The sequence below is a fragment of the Rhipicephalus sanguineus genome, chromosome 8 (assembly GCF_013339695.2).
Source record: "Rhipicephalus sanguineus isolate Rsan-2018 chromosome 8, BIME_Rsan_1.4, whole genome shotgun sequence".
Lineage (NCBI taxonomy): Eukaryota > Metazoa > Arthropoda > Arachnida > Ixodida > Ixodidae > Rhipicephalus > Rhipicephalus sanguineus.
In genome coordinates, this window is record NC_051183.1 from 97,748,788 (window position 1) to 97,775,119 (window position 26,332).

At 44.7% G+C, this 26,332-nt stretch overlaps 1 protein-coding gene across 1 annotated transcript; it reads left to right on the forward strand.

Moving 5' to 3' along the window:
- The first annotated feature begins 1,584 nt into the window (after positions 1–1,584).
- On the forward strand, positions 1,585–24,384 carry LOC119402237 (uncharacterized). Its single transcript, XM_049418557.1, has 8 exons — positions 1,585–2,081; positions 5,009–5,118; positions 5,185–5,382; positions 5,447–5,531; positions 20,460–20,675; positions 22,190–22,365; positions 22,447–22,519; positions 24,064–24,384. Exons 1-6 carry the CDS (start codon positions 1,941–1,943, stop codon positions 22,337–22,339), a joined length of 900 nt encoding a protein of 299 aa, XP_049274514.1. The 5' UTR covers positions 1,585–1,940; the 3' UTR covers positions 22,340–22,365; positions 22,447–22,519; positions 24,064–24,384.
- The last annotated feature ends 1,948 nt before the right edge of the window (positions 24,385–26,332 follow it).

The following is a 26,332-nucleotide window of genomic DNA, read 5'->3' on the forward strand; positions in this document are numbered from 1 at the left end:
CGATTCACCTTTCACACCATAAAGTGCAGTGCTTAGTGGCTGGTTCACCCTAGCACCTTCAATGTGAGTTTCATGCAAACTCCTGTTTCGAATTCGCACATCCATTTCATGGAATACAGAGCTAAAAGTGGCATAAGGTGCAGTGCAAAACCTGCATGGGCGCCCTCTGTTAAAACAACAGGTAAATCCACCCAGCCTATTCATAGAAAGCTTGTCGCCACTGAATGCAACAAGAATTGCTCTGACTGTAACAGTAGCTGAATTTATGTGCACTGTAAAGCCGGTTGCTTCTAATCTCACAATGTCTGAAACAACAGGTTCCAAGATTGCGTTCATGCCGTGCTTGTCAACAAGCCTGTATGGCGCAACAAGAGCTACATGTATAGAGCGTAGCTGTGACCTGTGGCGAGCATGTAGGTTGAGCACACTAAAGTACACAACAATTACTTTATTAATGCCTCGTTTTGACCCCAGGGGGTTCACAATCTCCAGTTCATCACTGTAAAGAACAAGAAACAGAGTGTATTGCGCCCCATTCTCCAGAAGTGCTGACAGTTTTTCCTTGAACAATACACCATCAAAAAAACTTCGGAGAGCTGGTGATGGCTGCCCAGTTGTGAAGCTTTTGTCTAAACGTTCACGAAAAGTCTCGGACAACATCAGGTTTTGGAGGACACCAGGTATAGACACATACTGAAATGTCTCGCCAACAGCAAGAATGTGCTCCTCGGGTTTGACATAAGGAAGATGTTCCTTTGCGAAATTTTCCCGGAGTGACTTCGTGCTGGCACTTTGGAACACATCTTCCAGAAAGTCACAAGCAAGCAACTTTTGCAAATCTTCTCCAGCAGAATCTAAGGGGATGTTTTGTTGTATTTGAGAAGCAAATGCCTTCATTATTTCAAAAAAGGTGTCCTTGAAATCGGCAAAAATGCTCTCTGTTATAGAGTGCCGCAGCTTGTGCACTTCAGCTACGCGAAAAAAAAGTAAACACATCTGCTTCTTGACTTTTAGTGCGAGGTCGTGAATAGTGCTAGGACCGTGTGCGGTCACAGTGCAGGTACTTTCTTGTCCGTTGCTGGTATCTTCGGCAAAAGAGCTCGAAGAAGGCAATTCTGCGTCGTCGAAAGCAGTGACGTCTGTTGTAGCATCCAGCCGCGGTGTAACACTCCCTGCAGCGTCCCCTTGTTGAGGCTCGTCGAGCTCCACGTAGCTTCTGTGGCAGCGGTAAATGTGTCTCCGGTACGATTCGAACTCGCGATATGTCTTTGCACACCCTTGCACACCACACATGACAGAAAAATCCGTATCGTGGCGATGATCTCTGATGTGCCATACGACCTTGCAAAACTTCGCCGACGAAAACGGGCACCGTGGGCACGTATGCATGGTGTGAATTTGTTTCACTCACGCAAACTACGGCGATTCATTCCCGCAGAACAATCTGCGCGCACTGGGCCCGAAACAAGAGCAGCACAGCACAATAAAACGTCAGCCACGGCAACTAGCTTGAGCACACCATTGCAGCAACATGCTAAGGCGGCTACAATGGACATTCCAAGGGCATATACGATGATGATGAAGGAGATCGGCTATACTGAGGAATTACTAAAAAATATATGCTAATTTTCTGTTGCGCTGCCTTCATTTTTTTTTTCTTTTCAAAGCACATGCAGTTGACGTAACTAAACTCTTCAACGTCAGAAATATCTTATGATCAAATAAAAAACTGCAGGTAGCGCGCACTACTACCTCTGAAGCCTTTCTAGAACTAGAGGCAAGAGGTAAAAGAACGAGGCGTTTATTTCTCCATTGCTGTGTGCCACTATAGTACAAGCCAAGACAAGCACGTGAGCCGTTCGTCTCTTTCGCGCCTAGCTGAACTTGCCGTAGGCACTGCTTCTCCGTTTGTGTGCTTTTTTCTTTTTGCTGCCGTGAAAATGTCGACACCGATTCAATGCTTGGTGTCGTGGAAGGAGCGAAAGAAAATTGTCTCCACTAACGGACACACCCTGGAAGATGTCTTGGCTGCCGTGAAGGCTACAGATTTTGGAGATGCCGCGACAACCGGCAGAATAGAGGTACGTTCTGGAAGTGCCTTTTGTTTTCTTTATAGTGTAGCTTTGTCAAGCACCTAATGAAAGCATAAATGTGGCGGTCGTGTTTCAGCACCGGTGCTCGTTCACGCAAGTAATTAGCACCGGCCTTACGTGCGTAAAGATGAACACCAAGGTAAAATACATAGTGTGTCACGTGTGATGAGTTAATCCGAAGGAAGTGGTGACATAAACCAAATAAAAAAAAATCGAATGTTTTTGTTTCAATAGAACCTAAGCGTTTCATTTGTGTGAGCACCAGAAGCCACTCCAATAGTTCAGTCAGGGATAGTAGGTTGTGGTATGTTGGCCTTGTCAGCGCACAAATGGCTAAAGGGATTTGGGTGAACCAATGCCACTAAGAAACGTGATAATGGAAAGCATGAGTGTAGGGTGTAGTTGTAGCTTCTGTATTAGCTGCCGTGGCCCCACTGTTACTGTGCACTTGATAAAGTGCTAAGCCCCTGGCTGTATTTACTTCTACTAAAATGACGTCCCTGTTCCGTTTTGTAATGCAGCTGTAACGACAAGGAATAATGCCAGCCTTTTTGCTACTATGTTATCTATGTTACATTGGGGAAAGGGTCACTTTTGGCACAGTGAAAAATGCCAAATTGTTACTGTTACTGCGAAATGTTATTATGAATACCTTGCAACACTAGAGAATGCAAAGCATAAAATAAACTGAAGTTTGGATGCATGGATGCAGCCCTAGGTTGTTAAGACGTTACCCTCCCTAGACACTACCATTAGAGTCGCTCAATACTTTTCCTGGTCATGAAGATGCGCCGTAACTCTATGGGGTTGCTTTATGCGCTTGCAAGCGAAGGCGGGGCTGCGGGGCTGCGGCCAGTCCGCTGGCATCGCACGGACGGCAGCGAGGGCGGCTGCCAGTGTCTGTGCAAGGTTTCGTAACGAGTCAGCGTATAGTGTGCATCTTATGTCCTGTATTGTGCCTAGTGTGTTGTGCCTGAAAGTCGGAAACGATGACGTGTACCTGCTGCGTGCACTGCATTTGATCGAGATACAAGGTGAATGACAAAAAGAGCCGACGCTTTGGCTGCCTGATGACAGCAAACGGCGGGAAAAGTGGAAATGTGCCATGCAGTGACAAGAAATTGGCGGTTTCACATATGATTTCCCTATGTGCGTGTCTGTGAAAAGCTTTCCGATGAGAGTGAAATACAGCATGAAAACCAGGGGAAAGACATATGAAGTATGGCTTGATCGTCGTAAAACGCTACTTTTGAAGCACCGATTGATTCAAAGTGACTGTTGATTTGATTAATATGTTCGTATAGAAACATATCTTTGTGTACTTCGTATGCAAACCCCAGGTGTATAACCTGAAAGATTTTATATGCGCAAACAAAAGTTGCAACCACTGCACTTTCGTCACGTGTCAAAAACCGCCAGAGTTCCGAAGGACTCTGGATCATCCACAATTTTCCACTAGCTGCCTCAGGAAAAAAAGAGTGCTTTTATAGCGGTATATATCACACAACGGAAGCAGCATGCGTTTGTTGTCATCGAATTTCTAGCTCATTCAATGCTAAATATTACTGTATTAGGCCTTCCCCGAATTTCCTTGAACGTAATACCACTATGAAGATATATTAAACATTCGCGGGTACTTTTAATCACGTTTTGCAGTTCCGACGCGTGCCATACAATTCCAGCTCCAGTGCCGCTTCGATGCCCACGCACAGGCGAAGGCACCCTTTGCGGTCGCTCCTGTCCCTATATCAACTTTCGCGGAAGCTTCATGACCAGTAAAAGTATTGTAGGACTCTGCTATCATGGAGAGGCATTCTAGGGAGGTCTTTGAAGCCTTTAATATCAAAAGGGCGAGCAGTCATAAGTGAACAGCCTCTGGAATGATTATATCAGTAAGGTCATTACCTGACATCACTTAAAGGAAATATGATCCAATCTTGTTCATGCTTGTTCTAACATGATAGTGTTGAAGAGCTTGTTTCACAGACATTCTGGTGTTGGCATCGTTGGGTGAGAGCAAAAAAAAAAAGAGCATTGCTTGTGTGAGGAAAATGGAGAAAGACGCAAATAAAATAAATAATTGTTTTTGGTAAGAGTGTAAATAGTCGAACCCAAGTCATCTTTGTGGCAAGCAGTAGTTCTGCCACAGTGCCATGCCTTTGTTGAAACTGCTTCGGTAAAAAATAAATAATTAAATAAATTATATGAATGTTGTCTAGTGGCAGGAGTGCCTTTAACGCATCGAATATTACGTGGGAAAAGCATAACATTACATCAGGCAACATGAATTGTGCAACGAGTAATTTGCAAAAGGAACATTTATGGCGTAGTGGGCACAGGGGTACTGTAGTTGCAGTAGGCATTTTACGATAGTTTGAAATGGCCATTGTTACACGCACAGCAAATTTGTTTCCTTGCAGCATAATAGATGCATAATTGAAACCAGGCTAGCATTTGACAAGGTGATGTATGTGCACGAAGAATGATAACACTATCGCATACCACTCTTGAAGCCAAAGCTCATGGGTCTTCCAAGTATTTGTGATTTGTTCAAATTCTTTTTTCTTATGTATAAATTTGTTTGGTCTTTTCCCATAAATAATCAATTGACATTCAGCGTCCATCCAAGTGTTTTTTTTTTCTTCGCCCTGAGTTTGCGCTGTTAATTTATCTGATACACGCGCCAACTAGCCTGTCTTTTGCCACTTCAAAGTAAAACTGGTATGTGCAAATAAACATGACAGGGACATGGAGAGAATGAACAAGGACAGTTTGCCACTTGTTCACTTCATGCATGCAAATTGCACCTGTGTAGCTAGCATAGTAATTTCATTGAAATAATACTGACAGCTGAAAGTTTTATTACTTTGTTGCCCACGGTAATCGTGTTTGTATAAGCATTACATTTCTTTCAGATTTACAATGCACAATTTAAAGCTTATGTCGACCCTCCAAGGAACCATATTTTTTGTGATGGGAGCGAAATTAGAATAATCACTGATGAGGCCATGCCTCATGCTTGCAGGTGAGTGGCTCAACTTCGAATTCTTGCACCAAACTGAAAGCCTGCCGACTTTCATCCTGTTTTCAGCGCGAATGAACTGCTTGTGGTTTCTCCGGAGTTGGAGCCATCAAGTACTCAACCTTTTCACAGGAGTGATTATAGACTGCCACCCCTGCCCTTAGACATAAAAGTTGCCATTGGCAATACAGAACTCGGAAGAGTTTCGAGTCGCACAAAATCAAGGATTGTGTCTTGGTTAAGCCACCATTTGATGAACTTCATTGTGTAAGTGACTCCGTACTCTCCTGTATATTATTGAATACCAGCTGAACTTTTGTTGCACTCATAGATACCCAGGAAGGCTCTATGAGATTGCTGCAAAGGCACTCGTTGTTGAATACCCTGTCCTTAGAGACACAATTGGTACTGGTTGGGTAAGTGAAATTTTTTACTATTTGGGCATATCGCAATGTCCACAGAAAATTTTTGGCAGATTATGATAATGCTATCAGTTAAAGAGAAAAACTGACTGGAAAAGAAAAGTGAAACTTATAAGATTGTTTGAATAACTATATTCTTTGTATTCTGAAGACATATCGGACTGTCACGGTGTTATTAAAATTGCATATTGTGTGTGCTGCGTGCTAGTTAGTAACGTTCTGGTGTCACGCGGAATGCACTATTTTACGTGCAATTTTCGAACCTGGCTTTTGGCATGTTTTGTCACTTCTAGAGCTAAGGAGTAGCTGGTGCCTCATTTGTGCACCAACATCTGCTGTCATGTCAATAAAAAAAAATGCCAGGCCTGCGCTGAAACCGCAGCACAGTCACAGCGAAAGCTGGAAGAGCGGCGTTTCTAGAGCCCGTTAAGCTCTCTTGGGGCTACAAGTACACTAGAAAGGTACCCACTACGCCACAAATCACAATTTTTGTGAAGTTGGGAAGCACCTACTAAGCCATTATTCGTCATTCTGCGGAGAAGCGAGGCACCAGCTACACGTCTGTAAGGCATTATGTGCACTTTGTTGACGCGACGACTGATGACGATGAAGAATTATGGCTCAGCCCTTTGAAATGGGTTGGAATCGTTAAACGGGCCACCAGTTATGTAATTTGCATTGGGTGACGCCCAATCGCTATTTCCCTCTCCCGTCATGCTGTATAACATACGTTGACGTGGGAGAGAGACGGGGGGGGGGGGCGAAGAACTTTACAGGGACCCCGAGAAAATGGATCATGCACTTATGGGCTTCCTTGGCAACCAATACAAGTGCACTTGCGAGGAACCCACTACGCTATAAATCATTGTAATTTTACTAACACCCCGAGGAAGTGGATCATGCGCTTATGGGCTTTCTTGGCGACAAATACAAGTGCACTTGCGAGGAACCCACTACGCTATAAATCATTGTAATTTTTGAGAAGTAGAGCAGCAGGCACTGTGCCATTTTTCGTCATTCTACGAAGAGCGTTGGTACCTGCTAAACGCATGTAAGGCATTAGGCGCACTTTGTTGATGCTGTGCCTAATGACGATGAAGAATTATGGCAGAGCCCTTTGTAATGGGTTGGAAGCATTCAACAACCTACTCGTTGCGCAATTCGCATTGTGTGACACCTGGTTACAGAATTCGCGTTGTGCGACGCTTGGTGCTTATTTTACTCTTCTTCCACGCTATATTGCATATGCTAATGGGGTTCCTCCCCGACATGAAGCCTGTATAGGACCTTTTTGCAAAGCAGTTTCAAGCACCGGCATGGCTCAGAGGTTGAATACTGGGCTCCCACGCAGAGGGCCCAGGTTCGAACCTCGTTCCGTCCTGCAATTTTTTTTCTTATTTAGTTTTTTTTTTTCTTATTTCGAGCGATACTAGTTACGGACACCGGCGGCGGCGGCGGACAACTACGGCGCCAAAAACGGCCGGTGAAATGATCTCATAACAGCTTTCGCTGTAAAAAGCAAAATGTATGTGTATGGAAAAACTAGGATTAAAGAATGAAAAAAATTTGAGAGCTACAAGGCTAAACATAGAATGTAGCACAAGCAAGTAACAAGTACTATTTTTGGGGGGGTGGGTGGGTCAAGGAGCACAAGTGCACATTAGAATCGTGGTTTGCAGTATTTTTTGTTTTATTTTTTCTCATGTAAATGTGGTGTGCGTTGGAGTTGGGTAAGTCGGTAAGCTAATGTATGGGTCATTCAACGCCAACTTGTACGAGCCTTGGCGCTCGACCATTGCGATATCAGCAAGAAGTGGCCCACCGAAATATTTTTGGGTGAGAAAAGGTCCTCAGGATCAATAAACAAAGTTCTTCACTGACTGACTGAGAGCAGCAAGCCACACATGAAGTTTTTTCGGAAAGCTTGAAACTTTAGCTTGTAACGCGCGTTGTGAAAAAATCTGGTCTTTCTAAATTAAGTGAGGACAAAATTTTTCCTACAGAATGATGGTAGGCTTTTCACTAAAAATAGGTTTAACAAACTTTTACGTTTGCATGGGTTTTTATGTTACCTTAAATATGGACAATATGGTTAATATTTGGGATTTTTTTACAGATAGAGTACATTCAGTGACACGCAATATTTTGTATTAATTGAGTGTCAGAAACATTTACTGTCACACAAAAAGATAGTTTGAGACACATATACTGTCAAATGGCTTGCACAGCTGGCGACGAAGTTGCAAAAAAGGTAATTTTTGCTCTTGTTTAGTCGTAAATTTTACACTGAGGTTGTCCTAGTAAAATTATGCTAAATAGCGCATTTACTAGCAACATCAATTATCTACTTGTCATCTGTTAGGCCAGTTGGTTCAGCATCTTATGTAGGGAAGTGTGGAAGCGGTTGAGAAGAAAATGCACAGGACAGAAAAAACTCACTTGCTAGCAATATTTATTATGAAAAACTTCGCGCTGCGAAAGTTTATTCCCTCATCATCAAATGTATTGTGCACTGATGCACATGTCGGTGTCATAGTTATTCTGGCCCGCCTAAAGGATTTTTCTTTCACACCTGCTGTTTACTCGACTTGTGACATTTGCTTCCGTGAAATGTGCTGTGCTACTGTATTTTCTTCAGTGCCCAGAAAGGTGCGCCCCGTCATTTTGGCCTTCAGGAAGATAACTTAGTGCTATAGCCTGTCTTAACAGCAGACTTTGAGAGCACTCGACTAATTACGGGGTGCCCCTTCCTGCGCATTGCAGAAAATGCGGTTGCTCAGCTTATTTCAGGGAGGCAGCGGTCACAAGTTGAGTAAACGGCAGGTGTTAGGGAGAAATTATCGAGGCGGGTCAGATTAACTATGAAACATGATGATGATGATTAGTGGGGTTTTGTGGCGCAAGGGCCATGGGTGGCCAAAGAGCGCCATGTCTATTATGTGGTGTTAGCGATGACCAATGATTACGATGACCGGGTGTATTGTGGCTGTATAGAGGCCTAAAATCACGTGCTTTAAAGAAGCCTAAAAGATGTGTATACAGTATAAAATTATGGCAGTGATAAGTGGTGTGATCTATGGGTGTGGGATAAATGACGAGTGATCATGGTATTTACAAGTGAGAGGCGGGATAACAGCACGAATGCTTCCTCAAGGCCTTTCCGCCCAAAGGCCGGGAGGCAGGTGCTTCCTTTGATAGAGTTACCGCAGCAGCAGCCTCAATCATGAGACCGCGCTACGGAGCGCCTGGAAAAATAACGTTGAAGTTATGGACATCTTTTAGAAATTCGAAGAGAGACTGATATTTAAAAAGTGGTTCTCTGCCAATGAACATATCGGGATGAAGTGGGAACTGCAGGTATATTGATGAAAAATGCTTTTTTCTGAGAGCGTCTAGTTCCGTGCATTGCAGTAGGGTGTGGAGTACAGTTAGTGGATCGCCACATTGATCACACAGAGGTGGATCGCCTCCGGACAAAAGATATGAATGTGTACTATGTGTGTGGCCTATCCTCAGTCTGCAAAGTGTAACTTCTGTGTAGCGTGACTTCGATACCGGCGGCCAATTACCCAGATGCGGTTTGACAACGTGTAGCTTATTTCTTGTCTGCGTATTCCATGTGCTCTGCCAAAAGGCCCTGAGCTTTCTTTTGAGGAAGGGTTTTAAATCTAGTGGGGGAATAGCTACGAATGTATTGGAACTGTTTTCTTGGGCGGATACTGCTAGGTGATCCGCCAACACGTTGCCTGGAATCTCGCGGTGCCCTGGCACCCAGCACACTACAACATGTTGTTCGAGTGTGTATATAGTGCATAAAAGAGAGTATAGCGAGACAAGGACAGGGTTTTTGTGTTTTTTCAGACTTTTTAAAGCTTTCACCACGCTTAGGGAATCCGTGTAAATAACTGCCTTTTGTAGTTTTGATTGTTTTATGTGCTTAACAGCCGCAAGTATCGCGTAAGCTTCCGCTGTGAAGATACTTCAGTTTGGGTGCAGAATACCGGAATCAGAAAAGGATGGACCAACCGCTGCGTACGACACAGAAGTATTGGACTTTGAGGCGTCTGTAAAGAATTCTGGACAAGTGTACTTGTGCTGGAGTTCGAGGAAGTGTGTACGGATATGTGCAAGTGGCGCGTGCTTGGTAACTTCCATGAAAGAAACATCATCATCTATAAGCTGCCACTGCCACGGCGGGAGATGTGGAGCGGGAGCCATTAGAGAGTGTTCGAGAAGTGGCACACCCGTTTCTACAGCTAGGCCCCTCACGCGAAGCGAGTAAGGCTGTGTCATCGAAGGACGGTTGTCGAAAAGGGCAGAGCTGGACAAATCATTGATTGTGGAGTGTGAGGGGTGTTCCTCGTTGGCGTTCACCTTCAGAAAATATACAAATGATAAGTAGGATCTCTGTAGGTGGAGCGACCACTCGTTCGATTCGGCGTAGAGGCTTTCTACGGGGCTAGTTCGAAAGGCGCCCGTAGACAGTCGAATGCCTAGATGGTGGACAGGGTCAAGCATCTTTAGGGCGCTTGGCGTCGCAGATTGATAGATTATTGCCCCGTAGTCTAGGCGAGTGCGTATGAGGCTTTTGTACAGATTCAACAGACACTTTTTGTCACTACCCCAAGTAGTGCATGAACACACTTTTAGAACATTCATTGTTTTTATGCATTTGTTTTTTAAATATTTAATGTGTGATACGAACGTCAGCTTACTATCCAGGATAAGGCCTAGGAATTTGTGCTCCGTCTTCACGGAGAGATGTTGACCATGCAGGTCAATATCTGAATCAGGATGAAGGCCTCTCTTTCGAGAGAACAGGACACAGGTGCTTTTTTGAGGATTAAGACTAAAACCATTCTCATCTGCCCATTTGGAGATCTTGTTCAGCCCTAGCTGGACCTGCCGCTCACACATGGAAAGGTTGCACGATTTAAAACCGACCTGGACATCGTCGACATATGTGCAGTAAAACATATTTCGTGGAATGCAAAGACGCAAGGAATCCATTTTGATAATAAAGATGATGATGATATATAATGTTTATTGGCGCAAGGGCCATGTGATGGCCAAAGAGCGCCACGACCAGATAGCGAAAGTGTACAATGGTTGTGTTAAGTGGCTGTATAGGGGCCTAAAATTCCTCACGCTAAAAGGCGGGTAAAACATATAATAAAATTATGGGAGTGACGTGAAACATGCGCATAGAGAATGAATGACAAATGGTCGTCATGATAAAGAACTAGGATATGGTGTGAGCACGAATACCTCCTCAAGGCCTTTGAGGCCAAAGGCGGGGAGGCAGGTGCTTCTCTAATGTATCACCCGTAGCAACGACCTCTTTTCAGACGTCGTGCTACGGACTGCCTGGGTGTGTGATGTGAAAGCTATGGACTTCGTTTAGAAACGCGAACAGTGACTGGTGTTTAAAAACCGGTTCCCTACCGATAAACATTGACGGTTGAAGTGGTAATTGTTGTCGGTAGGGAAGTAAAAAGTACTTTTTTTCTAAGCATGTCCAGTTCATTACAATGGATTAAAATGTGAAGCACGGTGAGTGCTTCACCACATCTCTCACACAAAGGTGGATCGTCGCCGGATAAAAGATATGAGTGTGTACTGTATGTGTGTCCTGTTCTTAGCCTGGTAAGTGTAACTTCTGTGTGGCGTGACTTTGATGTTGGCGGCCAACTACCAAGGTGTGGTTTGATAACGTGTAGATTATTTTGTGTATGCCTGTCCCATGTGCTTTGCCAAAAGGCCCTGAGCTTTCTTTTGAGGAAAGGTTTTAGGTCTAGTGCAGGGATATTCATGGATGTATTTTGCCTATTTTCGTGGGCGGATGCAGCTAGCTGGTCCGCCAGCACATTTCCTTGTATCTCGCGGTGCCCTGGCACCCAGCACACTACGACATGTTGTTTGTGAGAGTAGATCATGCATAAAAGAGAGTATAGCGACACAAGGACAGGGTTTTGGTGTTTTTTCAGAGTTTTTAAAGCTTTTACCACGCTAAGGGAATCCGTATATATCACTGCCTTTTGTAGTTTTAATTGTTGTATGTGTTTAACAGCCGCAAGTATGGCGTAAGCTTCCGCTGTGAAGATACTTGAATTTGGGTGCAGAATACCGGAATCGGAAAAAGATGGACCAACGGCTGCGTAAGACACAGAAGTATCGGACTTTGAGGCGTCTGTAAAGAATTCTGGACAAGTGTATTTGTGCTGGAGTTCGAAGAAGTGTGTACGAATATGTGCAAGTGGCGCATGCTTAGTTACTTCCAGGAAAGAAACATCACAATCTATATGCTGCCACTGCCACGGCGGGAGATGTGGAGCGGGAGCCATTAGACAGTGTTCAAGAAGTGGCACACCCGTTTCTACAGCCAGGCCCCTCACATGAAGTGAGTAGGGCTGTCTCATCGAAGGTCGGTTGTGAAAAAGTTCAGAACTGGACAAATCATTAATTGCAGTGTGTGAGGGATGTTCATTGTTTGCGTTCACCTTGAGGAAATATACAAAAGATAGGTAAGATCTCTGCAGGTGTAACGACCACTCATTCGATTCAACGTAAAGGCTTTCTACGGGGCTGGTGCGAAAAGCACCCGTAGAAAGACGAATGCCCAAATGGTGGACTGGGTCAAGCATCTTCAAGGCACTTGGTGTCGCAGAGTGATAGATTATCGCCCCGTAATCTAGGCGCGTGCGTACAAGGCTTTTATAAATGTTCATCAGGCACTTCCTGTCACTACCCCACATAGTGCGTGACAACACTTTTAGAATATTCATAGTTTTAATGCACTTGTTTTTTATGTACTTAATGTGCGGTATGAACGTAAGTTTTGTGTCTAGAATTAGCCCTAGGAACTTGTGCTCTGTTTTTACCAACAGACGCTGACCATGTAGGTCAACGTCTGGATCGGGATGAAAGCCTCTTTTCCTGGAGAATAGGACGCAAGTGCTTTTTTGTGCATTCAGTCTAAACCCATTCTCGTCTGCCCATTTAGAGACCTTGTTCAAGCCCAGCTGGACCTGCCGCTCACACATGGAAAGGTTGCACGATTTAAAACCGACCTGGACATCGTCGACATATGTGCAGTAAAACATATTTCGTGGAATGCAAAGACGCAGGGAATTCATTTTGATAATATAGAGTGTACAGCTAAGTACACCACCCTGTGGCACTCCAGTTTCTTGAAGGAATGGTATTGACAGAACATTTCCTACTCGGACACGGAACGTACGATCCGACAAGTAGCTCTCTATTATATCTAGCATTCTACCACGTACACCAAGATGGGACAGGTCTCTTAATATTCCAAAGCGCCATGTGGTGTCGTAAGCCTTTTCCATATCGAGGAACACAGAAAGGAAGAACTGTTTGTGCACGAATGCGTCACGGATTTGTGCCTCGATACGCAACAGGTGGTCGGTCGTGGATCTACCCTCGCGAAATCCGCACTGGTACGGGTCAAGTAGATTGTTTGTTTCCAGAAAATGTATAAGACGGCGGTTTATCATCTTTTCAAAAAGTTTGCACAGGCAGCTTGTTAGTGCGATGGGCCTGTAACTCGTAACGGAGGATGGATCCTTGCCCTGTTTTAGAATAGGAATGACAATGGTCTCTTTCCAAGACGAGGGGATTTCGCCGGAAAACCAGATAGCATTGTACAAGGGCAGTAATGTTTTTTGCGTTTCGGCAGGTAGGTTTTTCAACATGTCGTATACCACACGGTCAAAACCTGGGGCGGAATTACTGCAGCTGTTGAGCGAAATCTGGAGCTCAGCTAAGCTGAAGGGTTGGTTGTATGCCTCGTGTTTTGTACATTTCCGCTCTAGTTTTTGTTTTTCTATTCTTGTTTTGTACCGTTGGAAGACTTCAGAGTAATGCGCGGAACTAGACACTTGTTCGAAGTGTGCGCCGAGGAAGTTTGCCTGATCTTCCAAGGTGTCGCCTTGTGTGTTTACTAGAGGAAGTGAATGTACTTGCCGCCCTGCTACCCTACTAACCATATTCCAAACTTTAGCCTCCTGTGTATACGAATTGATCCCCGTTAAAAACTTCTCCCAACTTTCTCTTCTTGCCTGTCGGCGCGTTCTCCTGCCTTGAGATTTTATGTTTTTGAAACTGTCAAGGTTCTCGGCTGTCGGAGAGTCCCGAAGCAACCTCCATGCTCTGTTTTGTTTTTTACGCGCCTTCCGGCATTCATTGTTCCACCATGGGACCCGTCGTTTGCCATACAGTCCACTTGTTTGTGGGATACATTTGGTGGCAGCATTAATCAAAAAAGCTGTGAAGTAGTCTACAGCTGCACCTATGCTTAAATCACACATGTCTGTCCAGCTTAAGAGAGCAGTCTTACGAAACTGTTCCCAGTCGGCTTTGTCAATATGCCATTTGGGAACCTGTGGGGGACATTCATTTACTATTTGTGTGCTCAGAACAATAGGAAAGTGGTCACTTCCGTAAGGGTTATTAATGACTTTCCATTTAAGTAAGGGTAGAAGCGATGGAGATGTAATGCTGAGATCTATAGACGAGTATGTATTGTTAGCGAGGCTATAATAGGTTGGATCTTTCTGATTCAACAGGCAAGCGCCCGAAGAAAAAAGGAATTGTTCAATTAGACGACCTCGCGCATCGCACCGAGAATCGCCCCATAGATTGCTGTGCGCATTGAAGTCCCCAAGGACCAGATAAGGTTCTGGTAGTTCATCTATTAAGGACTGGAACTCATGTTTGTGAAGGTGGTAGTGTGGTGGTATGTAGAGAGAGCAAATGGTTACGAGTTTGTTTAAAAAAACCGCTCGAACAGCCACTGCCTCCAGGGACGTTCGGAGCGGTAAATGTGTGCACGCTACTCCTTGATTTACTATAACAGCTACACCACCGGATGACGCGATGGCATCATCCCGGTCGTTTCTGAATATGACATATTGGCGTAGAAAATTCGTGTTCTTGGATTTTAGGTGTGTTTCTTGTACACACAGCACTTTTGGTGAGTGTTCATGTAGCAGCTCTTGGATATCGTCGAGGTTTCTAAGAAGACCTCTGACGTTCCACTGTATAATTTGTGTATCCATTTTGGGTGTGTATTAGTGCTGTGTGTACTGAAAAACTATTGCCTTAAAGGGGCCCTGCAACACCTTTCTTAGTTATATTGGAATAGTCTCATTATTGACGTATGACTCTTCACGAGTCATATGCCGCAAAAATTTTTCGAATCCGTCAAGTCTAAGTGGTGTTACCAAATTATAGAGATCACGTTCCGCAGCTTTCTCCCTCAACTCAACGCAGCGAGCGCGCGGAGAGCTAGGCAGCGAGTCGAGGGAGGGAGCAACGGTGTAAGTTGAGGGAGCGCAGACGAGCGAGGCTCCGCCCAAGAGCGCCGGCGGAAATTTTTTCTTCATTTTTTTCTCTCTGACGTCTGGGCGCAACCACGTGGTCTGTGCCGCCACTTCCGGTCGGCTTGCGTCGTTCTCGTCGAGCGGAGCCGTATCGCGCGTGCTTGAAAACTGCGCGTCGGTTTGGTAATGTTGGGTGTGCACCTCGATCGCCGTAGTGTTTTCATCGCTTTGCCAACCATGGAAGCAAACCTGCGCGCTCGTTTGGAACAAATGACAGCTGAGATCGGTTTCGGCCCATACTCCGATACACCGCCTCGTAAGACGGCACTGGCAGACGACCCCGAAGCGCCGCCATTACCGGACGCCAGCATTGTTATCGGAGACATGCTGCACGGCTGCCTCGGTCGGTCATGAGAACGTGCCGACGATGCAGTTCCCAGCTGACGAGGCAACACTCGAACGGCTGCCGCTCTCAACAGCAACCGGCAATGGTCAAAAGCACAGAAATATTCACGTTTTCGGTACTGCGCATGGCGAAGAAAACGGAACCACGCAACTACGAGCAGACGAGCTGTCGGTGAGACCGGAAGTGCTAATATTAATGTTTGTTCGGTGTTTTTAACGCGATAACAGAATATAAACATACATATTATCTACTTATTGAACTCAAAATTAACAACGAAGGTAATAATGAGGGTGTTATCGTGATTATAACATCAGCCAATGGTGGAGCTGCCGACAATCGCGTCATATTTTGCGGACTAATACATCATTTGTCGAGAGAAGAGGGAGCGATTTTCAGCTGACTTTGAGAATTTATTGTAAATTCCAGGCCGTGCGCATCGCTATAATATTTGGCTCGCGTGTTCTCGGGAGCCTCGACTACCGATCGGCAGCGCTTTTTGAGCATGCTCGAAAAGTGTTGCAGGGCCCCTTTAAGTCACAGAACTTTTTCCAGGCCCTGTGATGCGGGCTTTTTCTTTTTTGGCGCGCTCCAACGAGCTGCGCCGTTCCTTCGGCGCCTGAGACGCCGTTGGGCTTGCCATTGTGTCCATCGCCTCGGTGGAGACGCTGGATGCCCGTTCGCGTGTTACGCGCACGGGTGTCGGAATTTTGGGGCTCTCTGCCTGAGCAGAAGGCCCTGGGCCTGCAGATCCGGAGGCCTGCCTGCCGTTTGGTTGCGGAGCAGCACGGGCTGCTTCCGCTGAGGGGGCGGATGGCGCTACCGCCCGTCCACTGTGCGTGGTACGTGCGGTCGCCGCGAACCTTTGTGGCACTGCCCCCTTGCGTGCCACGTCCGCGTACAAATGACCCTGTGCGATAGAAAGGCGTTGGCGCGCCTCCCTAAAAGAGATGTTTTCTGTTACCTTGAGGGTGATTATTTCTTTTTCCTTTTTCCATGAAGGACACGTGCGAGAGTACGCTGCGTGTCCGCCATCGCAGTTTGCACAGTGGGGAGTTTCAGCACAGTTGTCACTAGGGTGTTCGTGTGAGCCGCACTTAGCACAGGTTTGACGGCCACGGCAGCTCTGGGAGCCGTGACCGAAGCGCTGGCACTTGAAGCAACGCCGCGGGTTTGGTATGTACGGTCTGACCTTTAGTTTCAGGTATCCTGTTTCGATATGTTCTGGTAGGGTGCTTGTGCCAAAAGTGAGGATTAGGTGTTTTGTGAGGATTTCTTTATCATCGCGCCTGATTTTGATCCGCTGTACGTTTATCACGTGCTGTTCACTCCAGCCTTCAAGGAGCTCAGTTTCTGTCAGTTCGAGTAGGTCTTGGTCGGACACTACACCTCGGGAGCTGTTTAGGGAACGGTGCGGTGTGACAGAAAGAGGTGTCGTTCCAAAAGAGACGAGTTTCGAGAGGTTTTCAAACTGTGTCTTGTTTTGAATTTCAAGGAGAAGGTCACCACTAGCCATTCTTGTCACCTTATAACCTTGGCCGAGTGTATCGGTCAGGCACCTTGAGACAACAAAAGGAGAAATCTTTCTTGCATTCTTTTCAAGGTTTTCGCAATGGATGATGTGGAATCGCGGGAAAGTTTCTTTTGGTTTTTGAAAAAAGGTGTCTTCTGTGCGCCCTCTCTTTGTGAGAGGAGGACGATCATGCAGTCGGGGGAAGGAAGCGGAAGCCATAAATTATATATCAATTCGGCAGCTATGCCAGCCGCCCACCATGGAGCCCAACATGGGGACGCGACAGCACTTAGATGTATATAAGGCATACCAACGTCAGCTGTACACAGCCACTATAACCAAATATGATGTGCCCAAGAGAGGGCACACGCACACAAGGTTAACCCTCGCCGCCAGGAAAACGGAAGTAAATAGAAGTGAGGAGAAGACAGGAAGGATGAAAAGTGGGAGAAAAGACGAAGATGTGAGGGGAGAGAGAGACAGGAAAAGGCGACTGCCGGTTTCCCCTGGGTGGGTCAGCCCAGGGGTGCCGTCTACGTGAAGCCGGGGCCAAAGGGGTGTGTTGCCTCTGCCGGGGGGCCTTAAAGGTCCAATCACCCGGCGTCGGCTCAACCCCCAGGATCCCCTTTTCCCCGGACACGGCAAAGCCACGCACGGCGAGGCGTGGGAGGGGGTCGAAACCCCCCCGTTAGCTCGGGTCCGTGGTGTCGCTACACACCAAACGCCTGCTTGCGCAGGCGCCCCTGCGGGGCATACACAAAGTTAACCCTCGCCGCCAAGAAAAACGGAAGTAAATGGAAGAGAGGAGAGGACAGGAAAGATTAAAAGTGAGAAGGAAAGACGAAGATGAGGGGAGAGAGAGACAGGAAAAGGCGACTGCCGAATTCCCCTGGGTGGGTCAGCCCAGGGGTGCCGTCTACGTGAAGCTGGGGCCAAAGGGGTGTGTTGCCTCTGCCGGGGGGCCTTAAAGGTCCAATCACCCGGCGTCGGCTCAACCCCCAGGATCCCCTTTTCCCCGGACACGGCAAAGCCACGCACGGCTAGGCGTGGGAGGGGGTCGAAACCCCCCCGTTAGCTCGGGTCCGTGGTGGCGCTACACACCAAACGCCTGCTTCCACAGACGCCCCTGCGGGGTAACTATGAAACAGACATGTGCATCAGTGCACCGTCAATACATTTGATGATGAAGAAATTAAAGTTTGCATGCAATGTAGCAATACTTTGATGTCATTTTTTGGGAATTATTGTGTTTTGACTGCGCTTGTGCATTAACATTGGTGATGGGAAGTTTTATCATAATATCACTTGTAATTGATTGGGCTTTGTGTCCTGTGCATTTCTCAACCGCTTCTGTGCACCCTTGCACAAAATGTCCGTTTTTGAAATACGTCAACAACCACTACTTCTGTCATGTACATCATCACACTGTAGTGTGTACTTTTGTAATGAAAGTGATATCTGTGCTTGAGTGTCGACGTCACATTTTGCCATGAGCTGCCCTTTACATGTCAGTGTAAGCGACGTGCCTGGCAAGCTTTCGATATGCACTCGGCTATACTCAATATAAACAAAGATATTTATGCACACTGTAACACTTGTCTCAAAGCAAGAAAATGCACCATAAGGTGCTACTCGCTGACGACTTGCATGAAATCAACTTTCCAGGATGTGTAAAATCTGCCGCTATTTGTTTATCACTGTTGATCTGGTCTTTATTTGTTGATGTAACTCGGCAAATGATTAAGCAATATCAAACTTGTATAGGGGCAAGAGGGAGTTTAGCAAGAGAGTTTAAAGGGACGCTAAAGAGTAAAACGATTTTCCTCGCATTAGTAAAGTAGTCTTCCACGATAACAAAACATCGCGCTTGCTGTGAGAATACTCTTAATAAGCGAGAAAATGTGAAAAATAATAAAATGCCAGTGGTGACGCCAAATTCAAATTCCTGCACCATTTGCTGTGACTTCACATATTTTGATGCTAAGTAGCTCCTAAGTGGTGAAAATGAAGTTCTTCGTCCTCTGAGGGTGGCATAGACTTAACATACCAAGTTTGAGGAAATTCCGTTGAGCCAGTGGCACCAAAATACATTTTTTTGACGACATATTGAGTGCTAAGAGACAGGGACATGAGAGAGTGGACAACACAATGCGCTAACTTCAACAATTTTTATTTTCAGGAAACGCCAACCTATATATCCGTGCACAGTGGCGCCACCAGTCTATCCACTAGCCAAGCAGAAAAGCCCTTTCCCGATCTAACAGGTCAACTGACGGTGCACTTACACATGTGTCACCTTTGCGAAAGATAGCATCAGCTTCAATTATCTCTCGCACGTCTTTATCTTTATGCTTTGCCAGTACACTGCAGGATGCGTACATAGGTGTGCAACCATATTCTACGCAATGCACTGACAAATGGCCATAATTATTCTTGTTTTTAACATTAAGCTTGTGTTTACGAAGACGATCGTTAAGGCATCTACCCGTCTGACCTATACATATACCACCACATGTCAGCGGAAGCCCATAGACCACTCCTTGAACACAATCCGCAAAATGTTTGCGATGGTTCTAGGAGCACCCGACAGCAGGCCTGCGGTGGCGAAGCATAAAGATAAAGACGTGCGAGAGATAATTGAAGCTAATGCTATCTTTCGCAAAGGTGACACACGTGTAAGTGCACCGTCAGTTGACCTGTTATATCGGGAAAGGGCTTTTCTGCTTGGCTAGTGGATAGACTGGTGGCGCCACTGTGCACGGATATATAGGTTGGCGTTTTCTGAAAATAAAAATTGTTGAAGTTAGCGCATTGTGTTGTCCACTCTCTCATGTCCCTGTCTCTTAGCGCTCAATATGTCGTCAAGTTCCGTTTACCAACAAGCCCAAAAAATGGCACTACCAAAATACAATACGCTTTGAAATATTTTACATCACGTGCGCACATAAAATTTAGAAATGAGATTTTGAACTCAATTTTCTCCTCTATCATTACACCTATGATGGTGAAATAAATTACGCTATAGCTCTCAGAGCACAATTTATCAATCTAAACAAATTCATTGTTTCTCTTTAGTGTCCCTTTAATATGTTGCACCTAACATCATGTTTCTTTTTATCTCAAATATTTGTTTATGTAGCATGAACTTCAATGAGACCACTAAGTAATCTCTATGTAAATAGTCTTCCAAAGTCCAATATGCTTATTTGCAGGACTCTTGGAAAGTATCCATCCAGTATAAATTCGGGTACATGCGAAGAACTCTGAGTACTGTGCCTGCTGGTACAGGCAGCCAAGGAGGCCTACGGAAAACGGAAACCTCAAGATAGTGCCGTTGCTGCACAAACTAAACGGCAACACCACGTGGTAGCAATTTCTGTTTTTAAGTTCATTTCAATGTTTTACAAGTAACATTTGCATGTGACTTAGCTCGCTAATAACAGTCTACAGCTTCATCATCGCTTGAGTAAGTGAAGTGTTTTAGCACTAAAACGGCACTCCGCATGAGCTGTCTTTTTCTGTTTCAACAAGCCCCATTTGAAAAAAAAAATGGGGTGTGGGGGTGTGAATGACATAGGTAGCAGCATGTTGCCCTAATTCTAGGAGGACGATGGTTGCCTTATACAAGTGTCCATGCGACTTTTTTTTTTTTACCCTGTTAGACAACAAGCATCCCATATGATGACCATGATGAAGATGTTTTAATGGGACACTTGGAATTCATGTCCAAAGAGATCTCGAGGCGTGCTCCGGACCTCCAGAAATTGAGCGAATCAATGAAGCAGACACGTTCTTCGAGGAGGTCGTGGATGAAAGATACACTGCCAACAACAGCTGAGATACTTGAAAAGTATCCCGCTTTAGGAAATGTTGAGGTGGTCAGTATAATGTGAATGCAGCATCTGCATTCCATGCTTTCACTTACGATATTTACCAGCTGTCTTTTTTGAAACTTGGATAGGTTTTCAAAAGTAGCTTGTAAACAGGTTAGTGGGTCTTTAGCTGTACTACATTGAAGCAGGCATTGCTTGCACAACAGTGCTATGGTCAAGTTTTTAAGGAATTATTCATTCATTCTTTACTGACTTAAAGCCTCATTGTAATGTTAAATGCATGCAGAGGAGCAGGAGGCTGTCTGCTTAGCTATTTCGAGCATATTTCTGCTTTCCAGACCACTGGCTCCAAAACTGTTTTAAAATTTAAATATGTTGACACTCTAACAAAGTTTACCAAAAAGCGTCCTGTGGATGGTTCGATACGATCATTATACAGTCCCAAATCCTTGACTACCAGGCTTATGAAAGCAGAATACTAGCGCGAAAACACATGAAGAAAAGAGTGGACGACACACTGCGCTTCTCACAACATAGTTTATTGCTGCAGCTGTAACATGCGCTTAAATACATGTAGGTGCAACTCCTCATGTATATAATCAAGTGCATATTACGCACCTTCATGTTTTTTTTAATTAGGTGTATGTTACGGCTGCAGCAATAAACTATGTTGTAACAAGCGCAGTGTGTCGTTCACTCTCCTGTCCATGTGTTCTCGCGCTAGTATTCTACTGTCATGAATTTCCAACAAGCCTAAGCCGCTACCCTTGTTATGAAAGCACATGGCACTAACTCCTGGCATTTTTATTTATTTTTTGTTTGTTTGACAAAGCATTTTTAATTGATTTCATTTCAGAGGGCAAACACTGGCCGACATGTAAAATAATAGCATGTTTACGCAACCATTCCAGAATAGCAGTAGCAAAACAGATTGCAGTAAATGACTCGTGCATTGAGACAACTTTGTCTGCTTAGTTTTATATATTTGCTTTTGCATTTATTTTTTTTTTTTTACTCATGATGGCTGTCACTTACAACAGAACTCTTCGAGAATGTGTTATGATGTTGCCCAAAAAAATAATTTTCGGTAGCAAATGACACGTGGTGTTGATGATTTGAATAGGCTTGTTTAAATATATGAATCAATTTTTTTTTCGTGCTCAAATTTGGACAAATCTGAAAATGCATCAAGATATATTGGGCATTGTCCATTCGCATTCACTCTGATGTAAGCACTGAAATGACGCCATAAACTGCATTTGAAACATTTTTTTTAGGTTAGTATCATTCTGACAACAACTATGCCTGCAGAAGCAAATAAACTTGCTTTTGATCAAATAAGCCACTTCGCGATATAAAAAATGTTTAATGTGTTCAGCCAAAAAAATTGGGACCTGCTCTGTAAATATCTAGATACACCCATGTGTGTTTTTGTTTTCTCTATGACGAATTGACTGCCAAGTGTCTTTTTGACCTTCATTGCATTTTTATGTTAGCTGGAAACTTGTTGCCCAGATTTATAATTGGAAATTGATTTAAATATACTTCTATGATTATAGCTTCATGAAGAATTTACAGCAATAACAGGCATCAAGATGGAAAAAAAAGCTGTTGGAATTTTTCAACAACTTTGGACCCAGGATTCTGGAGCTACTAAAAACTCGCCATTCAACAAAGGACCTGGTGAAGGAGCTCGAGGAGGAGCTTGAAGAACTGGAAGGCGATGGCCGTAAATGTAAGTATGTAAAGTATGTTCAGTCATTCTAGGTTCTCCTTGTGTTACTGTTGTGATTTTGCAATAACAATCCTTTTCCAGATCGATTTGCAGTTGCCTTAATAGAACTCCTCCCACTGCTGCTGAAAGAGAAGCCAAAATTTCTGAGGGGCCCTGTAAGTGACTTTACATTTCATTTAGTAAAGTGATTAGTAAAGTAAAGCATATTGAAAAGGAAACAGCACAATTCTTTTTGCAGAGAGACAATGGTAAAGGGAACGATAGAAACTTTTGACATAAATTTCATTGCACCCTAAAAGTTTATATGTTAAGGAAAACCCTATTATAATAAACACTAAAGCGTGACATGACCTTTTGGCATGACCATGCCTGCTTCTTTAGAAATGAGCATTTCTTCTGCATCTGTTTGTCGCAGAGGCAATTGTCATTTCTAGATGAGCACGTGTGGTCATGCCAGAAGGTGATGTCGTGCTTTAGTGTTTCCGTTGATAAATTTTCTCTTAGTATATTGCCATGCGTATTATCTTGATGTATTCGGGTTTCACCCGCAATGTTTGTTTACAAGACTCCGCCCAGACCACGGCGCGATGTGTTGGAAGCTTCACGATTGTTATAGATCATTCGGTTATGATTGTGCGCTGGACACCCATAGTCTCGCTTCGTCGAGTGATTACGCGGCCACCATTGATAATGCTGGAATCTTCGATCGCACATATATAAAAACAAACGCGCTTTACCGCCTGTAAGTTGACCGACGGACATTGCTTTGTTCGCCACTAACAGTGCAATGTACAGCCGCGGCCACGTATAGCGCGCGAGCAGCCGGCCTTGCTCTGCGGCACGACACCTTGTGGCCGTTGCGGGTTGTGATGTCGCGTGCACAGGAGCATGCGCAGCTTTACAGACATGCAGGCCTGCTTTGCACAGGTGAGAATGGTGGAAAGTGTGCCTGTTTAGCCGAAGATCCGCGATCCCTCAGGGCGCTTTCGTCACATCTATCTCATAAAACAAAGCGCATTTTGATGGATATAGCGAGCCTGCATCAACGATGCAAGCTTTGTGGCTTTTTTGAGGCATGCGATTATATGAAGATATGATGATGCCAACAGCTGCATAAAAAAAAAAAGTCTAGACGGCCACAGAATCAAAACGGCCACAAATAGTGCGTCGTTTTGCAGCGTGTGTTATCAGTCGAAACGCGCCTCTTCTTATGAAATAGATATGACCAAAGTGCCTTGAGCGAGCGCGGATTTTCGGTTAAACAAGCACACCTGCCAACGTTGTCACCCGTGCAGAGCAGGCCTGCACGTCTGTAAGGCCGCGCATGCTCCTGTGCACGCGGCGTCTTAACCCGCAACGGCCGCAAGGTGTCAAGCCGCAGAGCAAGGCCGGCTGCTCGCGCGCTATACGCAGACGTGGCTGCGGCTGTACATCACTTGCAAAGTGTCTTTTCCTTTCGCGGCCACAAGTTCAGCCAAAAAAGATTTAATCTTCGACAGCTCGACTGCTTCCTTCGTCCGCATCACGACCCCGTGACAATATATACGTTTCGTGTGCAATGAAATTTCAGTCAGAAGTCAACTCTCATTTGTGTTGTTTCTTTCATTATTCGTTGTCACCATTTGAAAAAAATTTGCTGTTTTCAATTTTTTAGCATTTTGATTCTGCTAATGGCTAATACTAATGTTTACCTTTAGATGACATCTACCCTGCTCTTCGTTTTGAGGGAACAAGTATCAGAGAGGCCGAAGAAATGACCGTAGTCTTTGAGGCGTTCAACATTCATGTCGTCGATGTTATAGCCGGCATGACGGCTATCATGGAACTGTATTGGGTATTAGATATCATGTACTCGGAGAGTAACAAAAACACCTTAACGCTCCTCGAGTACTTTTGTGGACTACCAAGTGTGCCCAGAGCACCACTACTTTTAAGGACGATTTCGTCGATCAAGAGTTGATCTGACAGCAATGTGCAACAAGCAGAACTGATATAATAAAGATTGAAGTGTGTGGATCACATGCTGAAAGTTATGTCTTTATGGCATGTTAGACGATGAAACTTGTGGTTTTCGTAATGTCTGCAGAAAGCCTTTCACCAACAACATGCACAAGAGCGCCAGTTGTCGAGCCGCACTTCACCTATATTTGGGATCCTCTCATTATCTGAGGTTTCCTGCACTTTACCGTGCAACTAAAGCAGTCGGAGAGGGAGTAGCGATTAGTATGTTACTGAAGTTTCTAAGTTCGTAATATTTTTATCAAGTAGTGTGGGACGTGTTACTATTTGCACTTAGTAAGTGGGTAGTATTTGTTACAAACATGCTGCTTTCTTTATTTACTAAGAGGGTACTATCTGTTACTAAAATGCTGCTTGCTTCAGTTACTAAGAGGGTAGTATCTGTTACTAACATGTTGCTTGCTTCAGTTACTAAGAGGGTAGTATCTGTTACTAACACACTGCTTGCTGCAGTTACTAAGAGGGTAGAACCTGTTACAAAGAGGGTAGTATCTGTTACTAAGATACTGCTTGCTTCAATTATAAGAGGGTAGTACCTGTTACTAACATGCTGCTTGCTTCAGTTACTAAGAGGGTAGAACCTGTTACTAAGAGGGTAGTATCTGTTACTAAGAGGGTAGTATCTGTTACTAAGATGCTGCAACTTCTGTTACTAAGAGGGTAGCAGCTGTTACTAAGAGGGTCGCACCTGCTACTAAGAAGGTAGTATCCGTTACTAACATTCTTGCTTAGTAGCGGTTACTAAGCCTCTTGTTACTAACTCCAGTTACTAAGAGGGTAGTAACATATGTGACAAGCACTTAGTAAGTGAAACTTAGTAAGTATTACAACCTTTTTTTTAAGAGTGTAGAAGTGAGTATAGGGAGACGAGGCCAGGGTTTTTGTGTTTTTTTTTTCAGAGTTTTGAGGGCTGTTACCACGCTTAGGGAATCGGTGTGTATTACTGCACTTCGAAGTTTTAATAGTTTAATGTGCTTGACGGCCGCAAGTATCGTGTATGCCACTGCTGTGAAGATGCTCGTATTCGGGTGCAGAACACCGGCATCGGAAAGAGATGGACCAACACCTGCGTAAGACACAGAAGTATTGGACTTTGAGGCATCGGTAAAGAATTCTGGGCAAATGTATTTGTGTTGTAGTTCGAGGAAGTATGTACGGATATGTGCTATAGGCGCGTGTTTCGTAACTTCCTCGAAGGATACATCACATTCTATGAGCTGCCACTGCCACGGCGGGAGATGTGCGACAGGCGCCATCAAACAGTGTTCAAGAAGCGGCACACGTTTTTTCAGCTAGGCTCCTCACGCGAAGTGAGTAAGGCTGTCTCACCGATGGACGGTTGTAAAACAGGGCAGGACTGGACAAATCATTAGTTGTGGAGTGTGAAGGGTGTTCTTTGTCTGCGTTCACTTTGAGGTAATATAGAAAGGACATGTAAGATCTCTGCAGGTCCAGCGACCACTCGTTCGACACGACGTACAAGCTTTCTACGGGGCTGGTGCGGAAATCACCCGTAGAAAGACGAATGCCTAAGTGGTGGACAGGGACAAGCATTTTCAAGGCGCTTGGTGTCGCAGATTAATAGATTATCGCTCCATAATCTAGGAGCGTGCGTATTAGGCTTTTATACAGATTCATCAGACATTTTGTATCACTGCCCCATGATGTTCGTGACAAAACCTTGAAGATATTCATAGCTTTCAGGCACTTCCTTTTTGAGATTTTTCGGTAGGCCTAGAAGTGTAGAGAGTGAAGCAGAAGAGGATGAAAATTGTGGGTGCCGGCTGAGTTATTGCATGGCGCGCGCTAGAAAGGTAGAGGCCCTTCGTGATGATGGTAGTTTTTGAATGCATAACATATTGAAAAGCGTAAACGCTTCGCTGTAAAAAGTAGGCGACCCTCATCTTGTGATTCTGATATGCTATCTTGGCTTTGCATATGGTAGAAT